This window comes from Mauremys reevesii, linkage group 14 (assembly GCF_016161935.1).
Source record: "Mauremys reevesii isolate NIE-2019 linkage group 14, ASM1616193v1, whole genome shotgun sequence".
Classification (NCBI taxonomy): Eukaryota; Metazoa; Chordata; order Testudines; family Geoemydidae; genus Mauremys; species Mauremys reevesii.
The window spans coordinates 26,691,745-26,704,582 of NC_052636.1; the positions used below are offsets into that span (position 1 = coordinate 26,691,745).

The following is a 12,838-nucleotide window of genomic DNA, read 5'->3' on the forward strand; positions in this document are numbered from 1 at the left end:
TCAATCCCAGGTGAGTCCACTTCAGTCATTCCTCAGCCCCATTCCTTCCCCCTCCTGCCTTAGCTTAGGGCATTGCGCCACCCTGTGGGCATTTCATGTTCCTCCTCAGTTTCACACAGAGACACAATTTCCTTTGCATGGATCCATGAACAGCAAAACCTCCCTGTGTCTCTTGTCTGAGCCAGGGCATTCGATTCCATTGACACCTTCTCTCCTGCAATGGCAATGGTCAGACAGAGGGACGTGGCCACCTTCAGCCCTGGCAGTGAGATATTCCCTCTCCTCTTTCTTCATGCTGATGTTGTTATTCCATAAAACATGAACCATGGAATAAAAAGCTGAGTTTACTCCAGGGGAGGAAAGAAAGAAGCCACCAACTCCCCAAAAAATCCCAGTGCCCCAGAGAAAAGCTGCCCTGTTATTGGAACTAATGATGTGCTGGAGATATGTTGGGAAAAGGGACTGTCTGAATTGCCAAGGCTGGAAACGAACAATCTACAGCAACATCATTAACCACAGACACACTCTAGCCATGCTCCAGCCAGTGGGGAATTGAGCAGGAATTCATGAAGTCAACTATAAAATGATACACATCTAGAAATAGCATAATTATAATCAGCCAATCAGAACCTTTCCATAGACCCCTTACGCTACAACCTTTCTACAATATTGGCTACAAATAGAACAGCGGTCGCAACGGTGATCTATATGGTTACAAGTATCAGAGGGGAGCCGTGTTAGTCTGGTTCTGTAGAAGCAGCAAAGAATCTGTGGCACCTTATAGACTAACAGACGTTTTGCAGCATGAGCTTTCATCCGAAGAAGTGGGTATTCACCCACGAAAGCTCATGCTGCAAAACGTCTGTTAGTCTATAAGGTGCCACAGGATTCTTTGCTGCATATATGGTTACAGATTATGTCAATAACGTCACAGGAGGTGACACGGCATCAGTGAGACTGATACTGGAATAGCCTCCATTTTTGGTGTCCTCCTTTGAAAAAGATGTTTTGAAATTAGAGTTTGGGGCAGCAAAGAGCCACCAAATGTTCTGAGGGCTGGAGAAAAATGCCTTCTAGTGAGCTATTGAAAGAGCTCAACCTGCTTAGCTTATTAAAGGAAGATTGAAAGGTGACTTCACTGAAGTGTTGAAGTGCCTTAATGGAGAGAAAAGATTGGGTATTAAAGGGCTCTTTAATCGAGGAGAGAAAGGCATAACAAGACCCAATGGCTGGAAGATGAAAAGAGACAAATTCATATTACAACTAAGGCACAAATATTCAACAGTCAGGATGATTCACCACAGGAACAAGCTACCAAGGAAAGTGGTGGATTCTCCATCTCTTGATGTCATTTCATGAAGACTAGATGCCTTTCTGGAATGTGTTTGCCCCAAAAGTAGCTCTTGTGTCATACAGGAGGCCTGTGATATGCAGGGGGTCAGATTAGATGCTCTAATGGTCTCTTCTGGCCATAAAGTCGACTAATTTCTGAAAAACCGAGTTTAGCATTGGGAGCAGCGTCTGATGTTTCCCTGTCTAGCCGGCTTGCTGCCTAGAACGAACGCTCCTTGAGTGGGGTGATCCACAGGGAGTAGCTCAAACCTGCAAAGTGCCTGGCCAGGGGCAGGACATTGGCCCAGCAAGGGAGGGGTGTGGCAGTGACATCACAAAGGCCTTTTGCAGGACCTCAGCCTATTGGTCCAAGGTGGTGGGGAGGTGGTGACCTCACAGAGAGATGCTGACATCAGCCAGGCAGGACAGGGGCGAGGGGCCAGGGAAACCTCAGAGACCCCTGTGGCTTTGCTCCAGCAAGTCTCCTTCTCCAGGTCTCTCTTTGAGGACTGGGAGAGTATTCGGGTTCATGGACGTGAGCACCAGGAGGAACCTCTTTCGAGTTTTCTCCTTCCCTTTTAGTGATTTTACTAGAAAACAGCCGTCCCTGTTTAGAAGGTAAGAGCCTCCTCGAGATGTGAAACCTGTTCAGTCTGATCCATCTGGTGACAGGTCACTTCCCTTCTCTGTACCTCAGGCTCCTCCCCATCTGCCCAATGGGAACAGGGACAGTTCTCGAACTCTGAGCAGTCATGAGCCTGAGTGAGATAAGGGGCGATAAAGCCCTGTGTGAAGGAGAAAGGGGAGTTTCACGGTGTTTAGCACCAAGGAATTCTAAAGTTTGCTAAAATGTCTAGTCTGTGGAAACAAGAAATGGTCAGAGCCAAACTTTTTAACCATTGCCTTTTCTAAAGCCCATTCAGGGATGTGAGTCTCTGTCTTTTAGGTACCTGGGGTTCTTTGCCAGCAGGAGAGAAGAGGTTCCTGCCTCCATTTTTGTGGCCTTAACAAACCAGGTGTTGTGCCCCAGTTCTCGTCTGAGATCCCTGAAAAAGAACATCTTCCCATCCATGAACAAGACAGGACCTATCTTTCAAAGGGGAACAAAGAGACCCCTGGGACTTACAGACTAGCTAGCCTCACTTCCATAGCTGGAGAGATACTGCAATACATTCTTAAACACTCAGTTTGTCAGCAGCACCTACAGGATAATTTGGTTCTTAGCACGAGGGATCATGGATTTGTCAAAAACAAATCATCCCAAACCCAGCCTCTTTCCTTCTTTGGCAGGGTTCCAGGCCTAGTGGAGGTGGGTAAACAGTATGAATGATGATTTGGAAAAGGGAGTGGAGAGTATCGTTCTAAAATGTGCAACTGACACCAAGCACTTTGGAGCTCAGGATTGGAATTCAAAACGCCCTTAACGAATTGGAGACTTGGTCTTCTTGAGCCAAACCCCATGGCTGGGCCCCTCCCTCTAGACTGGGCTGAAGTGAAACCCCAGAGCCAGACTCTCCTCCTCCTGGGCAGTGCGCTCCGACCTGAAATGGTCAGATGCTGCTTAGCGCTGTCAGAGCAGCTTTGGCTGGGGGATTCTCCCAGCACTTTCCAATAGCGGGAAGGTATTAAATCCCCATTTGCCTGCTGGGGACGGAGCCCTAGAGTGGGGAGCAACTTGCCCAGAGTCCCCCAGGAAAAGGAAAACAACCAGCAGTGGAACCAATAGGAAACCCAGCAATGGAACTCAGGAGTCCTGGGGGTGTGCTAGGGTGACCAGATGTCCCAATTTTGGGGTCTTTTTCTTATCTATGATCCTATTACCCCTCACCCTCTGTCCTGATTTTCCACACTCTCTGTCTGGTCACCCTCGGGTGTGCACATGTGGGGTCCCAGCTGCTCCCTGCCCCCCTCATTGAAGCAGGTGTGCAGGGTTACTGCCCTGGGAACTGCAGGGCACCAGTGGACATGGGGCTGGCTGGAGGCAGGGCAGGGGCTGATTGGAGGTAAGGTCTGGCTGCAGGCAGGGCAAGGGGTGCGGGGCTGGCTGGAGACAGGGGTGTGTGGGGCAGGCTGGCTGCAGGCAGGGACGCAGGGGGGTGCATCAGGGGTTGGCAGGGCTGGAGACAGAGGAGTGCAGGACTGGCTGGCTTCAGGCAGGGGGGTGCAGCAGGAGTTGGCTGGAGACAGGGCAGGGTGTGCACAGCTGGGGGTGTGTGGGTGCTGGCTGGCGTTGGGCGGGGCACAGGGGGTTGCAGCAGGAGTTAGCTGGAGACAGGGCAGGGGGTGTGGCAGGGGCTGGCTGTGGGCAGGGGGTGTGGAGCTGGCTGCAGGCAGGGCAGGGAGGACGTGGCTGGTGCGGGCAGGGCAGAGGGTGCAGGGCTGCAGGCAGGGAATGGGGTGCGGGGCTGGCTGGAGGCAGGGGCTGGCTATGGGCAGGGCAGAGGGTGCGGGGTGGCTGCAGGCAGGGCATGGGGTGCGGGGCTGGCTGCAGGGAGGGCAGGGGGTGGAGGGCTCACTGAAAATGTACTGAGAGGTATTTGAAGGTGAAGATAACACCATGGTTACCAGTTGACTGGCACATCCTGGGTTAAAGAAAGGAAGGTATCTGTAGTTAATAGTATGAAGTATTTGTGTTACCAACCCTGTCACTGTCTGACCCCCCTTCAGTGCGGAGCAGGTGTGTACGTTGCTGTGTGGAGCGCACAGACTCCTGCAGAGCAGGGGCAGCTGTTTCCATGGCAGAGAGCCTGGCACTTAGGAGACTTTCTTGACTTGCTGTTTTGAAGCAATTCAGTAAAATAACGGTGGAGCTACAATGTCCGGTCCAAAATTTCAGCCCCATTGGTGCAAAAACGCTATTTTAGGATCTAAACAGGAGGCTTCCAGCGCTAGGACACCTGACCAGAGAGCTCAGTGGGGGCGTAACAGCTGCTGACTCTGAGGGTCCTGGGCTAAATCCACTTGCAGGTGGAGGCGTTTCGATTTATTTGATCGATAATGAGGAAGGCGAAGATTTAATCGCAGGTATTTTTAGTAAATGTCATGGACAGATCACGGGCAAAAACCAAAAGCTCATTGCCCATGACCCGGCCATGACTTATACCATAAATACCCCTCATTGAATCTTGGGGAGGGAGGCCCAGGGGGTCCGTGGCACCAGCTGTGGGCGCAGGGAGTCCAGGGGGCCCGTGGCACCATGTACTGGGGGAGAAGCCCTGGGGACCCACTGCCACTCCAGATGCTGCCAGGTGCGGGGAGCCCCAGGGCCAGCCCTGCTCCGGCCACCTCGGGACAGGTGCCAGGAGCCACTGAGCTGTGGCTGCTCCTGCCACCCTTGGAACCACTGCTCAGGCTGCCCCCAGGCCAGCTGCTGGGGCAGCCACGGAGTCAGCCGCAGTGGCCACTGCAGAAGCCACAGAATCTATGACTTGTGCAGCCTCCGTGACATAGAGGGACCCCTAATAAAGAGACAAACCCCTCCCTGCTGTGACTGCAGTTCCTGAAAGGAAAGAGAAGAACAGAAAGTGAAGAGAGAAGGAAAGCAAGAGACTCCCTGTCACCTCTCTCCCCTGCTCCCTCCCCCTTGTATTCTGTAACCCCACCTCACTGGGTTCCCTGTGCTGGTGCCATGGGGGTGACACTAGAGTTCTGGGGATTTGGGGGGAGGGGAAGGGGGCTCTTCACTTCTCAGCATTTCACACAAATTTGTCTTTGGGGCTGAAGTTTCTCCTGTGGGGCCTCTCAGTCAGAGCTGTACCCCACCCTGTTTGCGGGGGAGGGGGAGGGGAAGATGTAAATTGCAGAGCAGGCAGAGAAGTCGCCCATAAAGGGTCATATTGATCCAGTGACTGGTTCTGACCGGGGTCCCACGTCCTCTGACACAGGCTCATGTGCAGAACATGGGAGCTCTGGCTTTTCCTAAATGCTGTAGACTGTGAGTTCCTGGAAAGGGCAGGGGAGAGGGAGTAAGAGGAGAAAGGCAGAGACATTGGAGACGAGGAATTGGGGGGCGAAGGAGAGAACAGAGAGACAATAAATGATTGAAGCAGAACAGGTGTCCCAACTCCATCTTGCTCATCACAGGTGTTCAGAGAGACAGGTAGTTGCGGGTTTTCCAGTGTCAAGTCTGAACTTTGATTCTAACAATGTGCGTTGAAATATCAAGGGGATCTCCACATACCTGATCTCTTCCCCCCTCCCCTTTTTTAGTATTAATTTTTATTTTGACGTGTTTGGCTTAACCATGATCGTCTCTTTCCCCACCTGTATTGCAACTTGGGGTTTATGTTTATTTTGCCTCCCTTTTGTTCATGTCATTATAATTGTAACAGCAAAGGAATCTGCAGGAGCAAAAACTGACTCAAAACTTCATTTCCCCAACATGCAGGAACATCCTACAAACAGCTCACGCAGCTGGAATCATAACACGCAAGGCCAGGGGATGGGAGATGCAGGTTTCCAAGGGTTCTGTCTTTCTCAGATGACACATTCCAGCCCCTTGTGTGCCTCCATCCTGTATGACCTGCTGGACTTCGACACATTTATTGTTTCATTCTATAGATAATGTGATTGTAACACAATGTGACTGAAATTGTACCACTTCCAGATGAGGAAACAACAAAAGAGAAAAGCCATTATTGCATTGGCTGGGAATCAAACCCAGATGAATTGCTTAGAAAGCACTTATGCACACCACTATACCAATGCATCTGGCAGGAGTAGCTTTCCTGCAAGCTGTGAGTGCTGGCAGAGGGAGTGACACATGACCACAGAGTTAATGAGCAGGGTGGATGGGCTGGAAGCTGCCTGACAGCTGGGAGCAGAGTTACCGTATTTATCGGCGTATAACACGCACTTTTTTCCCCTGAAAATAGGGGGCAAATGATGTGTGCGTGTTATACGCCGATATAACCTTAACAGGGCCGGCTCTAGGATTTCTGCCGCTCCAGGCAGAAAAGAAAGCGCCGCCCCAGCGGCGCGAGCGGCGCCTAGCCCCTGCCCCACTCCCGAGCAGCGCGGCTAGCCCCCAGCGGCCCGAGCCCCGCCCCTCCCCAGCGGCGGGGCCTGAGCCCCGAGCCCGGCTTGCGCGAGCCCCCCCCTCCCGAGCGGCGCGGCGCGGCCCTAGCCCCCTCCCGAGCGGCCCGGCCCAAGCTGCCTTAGCCCCCGAGCCCCTCCAGAGCGGCCCGAGACCCCGTCCTCCCTCCCTCCCCCGAGCAGCCCTGGCCCTAGCCCCCGCCCCCCTCCCGAGCGGCCCGGCCAGAGCCGCCTTAGCCCCCGCCCTCCCGAGCGGCCCGAGACCCCGTCCCGTCCCCCGAGCGGCCCTAACCCGCGGAGCACCGCCCTAGCCCCGCCCCTCCCGAGCGCGCGGCCCGGCCCGGCCCGAGCCCCGAGCGGCCTTAGTCCCCGACCCTCCCGAGCGGCCCGAGATCCCGTCCCCCTCCCGAGCGGCCCTAGCCCCTGCCCTCCCGAGCGGTGTGGCCCGACCCGGCCCTAGCCCCCGCCCCTCCCGAGCGGCGCGGCCCGGCCCGGCCCGAGCCCCGAGCGGCCTTAGTCCCCGACCCTCCCGAGCGACCCGAGATCCCGTCCCCTCCCCCGAGCGGCCCTAGCCCCTGCCCTCCCGAGCGGCGTGGCCCGACCCGGCCCAAGCCCCGTCCCCTCCCGAGCGGCCCGGCCCGAGCCCCCTCCCGCGAACGGCGCGGCCCGCCCGCCGCCCCTCCCAAGGCGCCGCCCCAAGCACCTGCTTGGTAGGCTGGTGCCTGGAGCCGGCCCTGAACCTTAAGAAGCTTCAAAGTCCTTTATTTGAAATTTAAGTTTTTTCCTGAAATTTCCCCCTTAAAATGAAGGTGCGTGTTATACGCCTGTGCGTGTTATACGCCGATAAATACGGAGTGACTGAAAGGGGGCAAAGGTGAAAACAGATCTCACTGGGAGCTGGCCCCACACCAGCCCCGCCCCTAGGAGAGGGGAACTGAAGCTCAACTTCAATCACAGAAAAATCTTCCCTGAGAAGGAAGGGGACAGCTTGTTTTAAAGACCAGGTTTGTGTTTGTTCCTGCTACATAGGGAGGGGCTGGGTACTGCTGATTCCAGCCCCCAGACTCTGGGAGGATAACGAACAAATTCAGGCTGCCAGTGACCTGCAGGAGGGAGATGATCTTTTGACAGTGACGGATGCCTGGTCCTAAAGGCCTTTGTCTGCCCCCTTCCAGTGACTGTTTGGTACAGGAATGCAGTCCTCACTGATGTGTCAGCACAGCCCAGGTGGGGAAGTGACCTGGATGCGGGGAGCCCTGGTGTGTGTGTGTTGAGGGGAGGATATTAAAGAGTGTGTGAATGTTGAAGGGAGTGTGTAAAGGACTGTGTGTGTGTGTGTGTGTGCCTGAGTAAGTGAGCGCGCTGTCTCTTTAAGAAAGTTCTCAGGGTCAGGAGCCTGAACTAGGCTTGTTCAGACACAAGCAGCTGCCGGCAGCTCCAGCCCCAGAGAGGCAGCAGCACACGCAGATTCCCCCGTCCCGTCACCCCAGCTCAGTGGAAATCGGGTACCTGGGTTGGGGGGAGGGGATCACCCCGCCATCAATCAGCACCTCCCCCTGCAGAGCAGTCAGGAGGATGCTCCCAGTCGGGGGTGGACGGGGCGACTCCGGGGGTGAACGGGGTTGGGGGGACAGGAACAGCAGCAGCTGCACACGTGGAGCAGGGCGGAGAGGGGCCCCTCTGCTCCGGAGCAGTCACCTGACTCTGACGGCTGGTCGTCCAATTTCCCCCTGCAGCTCAGGTCTCTCCCACTCCCCCACGCAGCTGCATATCTGCCTCCCTGTGCCGAGTTCATCAGCCCAGCGAGCCTCACGGCAGCAGGTCAGGTGGGAATCCAAACCCTGCGCCCGCCCCCTTGGGTGGGCACCTGCACGGCCCCTAAAGGCCGGTCCTGGGTGGGAGCAGAATTGATCCTCCACTGTCCCCTGTGGGGAAGAGTTAGGGGGAGTTGAGTCCCTGATTTTTATTTTCTGTCTCTCCAGCACTTACTTGGGTTTGTTCTCTGCCTTTCCATCCCCAATTCTGAGATTTCTCCTCTCTTCTAGCAGGTGATGGGGTGGTGAGGGAGAGCGAGGAGCAGAATCCTCACCAGGAAGATGCTGAGCTCGCCGAAGCGCATGGGGAATTACTGCGAAGAGCCAAAGGGAGCGTGTCCAGCCCTCGTGAGCAGGGAAAAGCTGGTGAAAATTACCCCAGACCAGAGAGAGAGCAGGGAAACCACTCAGAGGAGAGAGTGGATGAACCCATTAATTGTCAGGAACTCACAGGGACCTCAAGGAAACTACGTCCCAGGAGAAAATCCTCACGGAAAAGCGAGAGACTACGTGTAGTGAGTGTGGGAAAAACTTCCACTACCGCTCAACCCTTATTCGACATGAGATAATCCACACAAAAGAGACACCTTACAAATGCTGTGAGTGTGGGAAAAGCTTCAATCATACCTCAGCCCTTAGTAGGCATCAGCGAATACACAGAGGAGACAAACCCTATGAATGCTGTGAGTGCGGGAAAAGCTTCACTCAGAGATATACCCTTAACTCTCATCAGAGAATCCACACAGAAGAGCGACCCTACGAATGCTGCAAGTGCGGGAAAAGCTTCACTCAGAGATCAGCCCTTATCTCTCATCAGACAACGCACACAGGAGAGAAACCCTACGAATGTTGCGAGTGTGGAAAAAGCTTCTCTCGGAGCTCAAACCTTACTGTGCATCAGAGGATCCACACAGGAGAGAGACCTTATGAATGCCCTGAGTGCGGGAAAAGTTTCAGTCAATTCTCCTCCCTTATCTCTCACCAGAGAGTCCACACAGGAGAGAGACCCTACGAATGTTGCGAGTGTGGAAAAAGCTTCTCTTGGAGCTCACACCTTACTATGCATCAGAGGATCCACACAGGAGAGAGACCTTATGAATGCAGTGAGTGCGGGAAAAGTTTCACTCACCGCTTCTCTCTTATCTCTCACCAGAGAGTCCACACAGGAGAGAAACCCTATGAATGCAGTGAGTGCGGGAAAAGCTTCTCTCGGAGCTCAACCCTTGTTATACATTACAGAGTCCACACCGGAGAGAGACCATATGAATGCTGCGAGTGTGGGAAAAGCTTCACTCATAGTTCAGGCCTTTCTAAACATCAGAGAATCCGTAAAGGAGATAAACTTCATAAAAACCTTCTCTAGAGCTGTCAGGAGATTTTTTCTTTAATTCTTTTGAAAGTTCCCAAGTAGTGAGTGTTAAGGCTGTTTGCATCTTTTGCACACTGTAGTTCCTCAGCTCCCACACATGAGTTGCCCACTTTGAAGCTCGCCTGTCTTTGGGGTGGATCCTGTGGTCCTTTGTATCAACTCCATTGTCCTGTGAGTCATTGGAGTGTGTGTCCTTTCTACCAGGAATGTCATCACCCCAGGTGGGGGAGATGGGGGGTGTCTTCAACCAGCTACGTTGAGATAAAATCTACCTGGGTCTCATCACTGTGGTTGCCATGGAGTTAGCTAGCTTGAGTTCACTTTCCTGATGTAAAAAGAGAACTACTCTTGCACTAAAGACATGGGCCATGGATAGTTGGTGGAGTTATCTTGCACATTTCCTCCTGTCTGAGCTAACCATCATCACATTTCCTTCTCTAAACAAACCTGGAGATTGACATTTGTACTCCTCCTCCCAGTGGAAAGTTACTGTTAGAGACGTCAAGTTCCTCTTTGAGGAGAGATTGTCTCATTCCCAGTTGTTCTCACATTACCCTGGATTGTGCAGAACAGCAGTTATTTTGTTGACTTTTTTTCCCTCATTTAAAATATATTTAAATATGAAGAAGAGCTGGAGCAGTGTCAGGGAAATAAGGGTCATTTTAGGCTCTGTGACACTGGAAGGAGATGGGGCGACTCAGACATTCCATCCTTCCCCATCACCCCAGAACTGTTACCTTGTGCCTGAGCCATGCACAGTTCACCCCTTCGTATTCCTTCGCTTCCCAACGTGTCTGGTGGGGTCATGTTCTTGGCTGTCCATGCTTGGGAATGGTGCTTGTACACGTCTTTGATCCTAAATCAGAGTCAGTCTGGCAGGCGATGAAAGTGTCAGACTTGGAAGGGGATTTCAAATGGATCCCAAACACCGTTCAAATCCCCTTTTCCCTCAATGGCAAAGCCGCTTCTGGGAAGGTCGACTGTTTTTTCTCCCGTTATGAAGGTGCTAAAACTCCTGTAAATAACACTAATGAGAAAGGTATCAGAGGGGGAGCCGTGTTAGTCTGGATCTGTAAAAGCAGCAAAGAATCCTGTGGCACCTTATAGACTATCAGACTTTTGGAGCATGAGCTTTCGTGGGTGAATACCCACTTCGTCGGATGTATGAGAAAGCGCTGGGTGAAGCAGGTTTCACTGGATCATGGGAGAATCTCTCATCCTGATTCTGAGACATCAGATGTAACCTAGTCTGGAATTTCACTTTAAATTAAAATGAAAGTGTCTTCTACCTCTCTGTGAGATGGGTTTTCTATCTTTCATGAAGGCTCCTTGGTCATATAACTGCATGTTAGTTTTGTTTGACAGAATGTAGCTCAGATTTTTTGGGAAATTTCAGACAAATTACCATTTTTTTTACTTCAGGTTTGTTTTTCCCCCTATCCCTGCATGATGACATGGAGAAAATTCAAATGCAGTTCAGTCAGCAGGAGAGAATACTCCAAGCTGTTGGACATATTATCAAAGAAACAGTCGTATGTTTAAATCTCCACTCTGAAAAGGTGAACAGCAGCAGACCCCAAATGGGTGCAACTGACCGAAGTTAGTGCACATGGTCACAGAGTAGTTCAGTTGTTTAAGTCAATATTGTCTTAGATGATCCAGGGATAGAATTCCACAGCAAGTGATTTGGAACTAGGAAAACGCCCAGGTAGTTGGTTCCCACGGTGTTTGTGACCCAGTCCCTACAGGAAGTTACTCTTGAAGAGATCTCCACCTAATCCCAAAATTTGGGAAATGCTGTCTGTGATGAGGTGCATCCACCCTGCACAGGCACTGATAGGTTTAACTGCGCCATGTGGGCTGAAGAGGCCACACCCTCACCCTCTCTGGGCATGCTCCGACTGGAGACGGAGTATAAATGGGAGCAGCTCAGCCTGGGCGGAATGGGGAGAACAAACCTATAGTGTTGGCACGGGGTGTAGGGGGGGGGGGGGGACGAGCCCAGGCCTGGGCGGGCCGGGGGCTGTGGGGGGGGGGAAGCCCAGGGCTCGGTCAGCAGGAGCATGTGGCGGGGGACCCCAGGGCTGAGGTGGGGGCATCCAAAATTTTTTTTGCTTGGGGCGGCAAAATCCTAGTGCCGACCCTGCCTCCACGCACTGTGAGGTAGGTAGGAGCGGATCATTATTATCCCTACTTGAAAGAGGGAGAAGCTAAGGCGGAGAAAGGAGAATTGATTTGTCTTAGGTCACACGGCCAGTCAGTGGCAGAGTTGGGAATAGGACTCAAGAGCCGTGATTTTCAAACTAACCATGGGATATTGAATTTCATACATTGAATGACCTGAACAAAATGCTCTGATGAGCTCCAGACCAACAACAGTGACAGTAATTATTCAGCAAGTATTTGAGGAGAACTGCAATGTTAGAGAGTATCATGAACTGCTCAGAGACCATTAATGCAGAGTAGCAGCAAAATTCATCAAACATAGAACTGGTTCTGACTTATTTACTTGTTCTTAAAAGAGAACACCAAGGACCAGAATCTCGTCCCTGTCAATAACCCCCTGCTCAGCCAATCAGGGATACAGACTGAGGACGGGAGGCTGAGGGTTCTCACCAGAGAGCCCAAAGGATGGCCCAGGTCACTGATGGGATCACTGCCCAAGCACTATTTCAGCCCCATATTTTTGGGTTGACCTCCCACAGTGGGAGCTGCAGAGCACTCCCCCGCAACACACTCACACACACACACACCCCTCTCCTGGTGTTGGGAGGGGAACAGGTAAAAGGACAAAGGAAGCAAGAGAAAAAGAGGAGGGAGGAAGATTGGAAGCAAAAAGAAGAAACCCTAATGTCCCCAGTGATTCTAAGGGACAAAATCACAGGTGCAGAATAAAGTTCTGCCTCCTTAAGCTCATGTTTTCCATGCCTAGAATTCAACTGTCACCACGTGGATCAGACTGAACAGGTTTCAAACCTCCAGGAGGCTCTTACCTTCTAAACAGGGACGGCTGTTTTCTAGTAAAATCACTAAAAGGGAAGGAGAAAACTCGAAAGAGGTTCCTCCTGGTGCTCACGTCCGTGAACTCGAATACTCTCTCAGTCCTCAAAGAGAGACCTGGAGGAGGAGACTTGCTGAAGCAAAGCCACAGGGGTCTCTGAGGTCTCCCTGGCCCCTCGCCCCTGTCCTGCCTGTCTGATGTCAGCATCTCTCTGTGAGGTCACCACCTCTGACCAATAGGCTGAGGTCCTGCAAAAGGCCTTTGTGATGTCACTGCTGCACCCCTCCC

At 52.5% G+C, this 12,838-nt stretch overlaps 1 protein-coding gene across 1 annotated transcript in view; it reads left to right on the forward strand.

The window, feature by feature from the left end:
• LOC120381570 (zinc finger protein 470-like) overlaps positions 1–9,435 on the forward strand; it is a gene marked incomplete at its 3' end in the record, with an annotated part of 50,615 nt that extends 41,180 nt beyond the window's left edge. Inside the window, exon 3 of the mRNA XM_039499739.1 lies at positions 8,808–9,435. Within this exon, the coding sequence (XP_039355673.1) occupies positions 8,808–9,435 (628 nt within the window). The remainder of the gene's footprint in view (positions 1–8,807) is intronic.
• Positions 9,436–12,838: the final 3,403 nt, after the last annotated feature.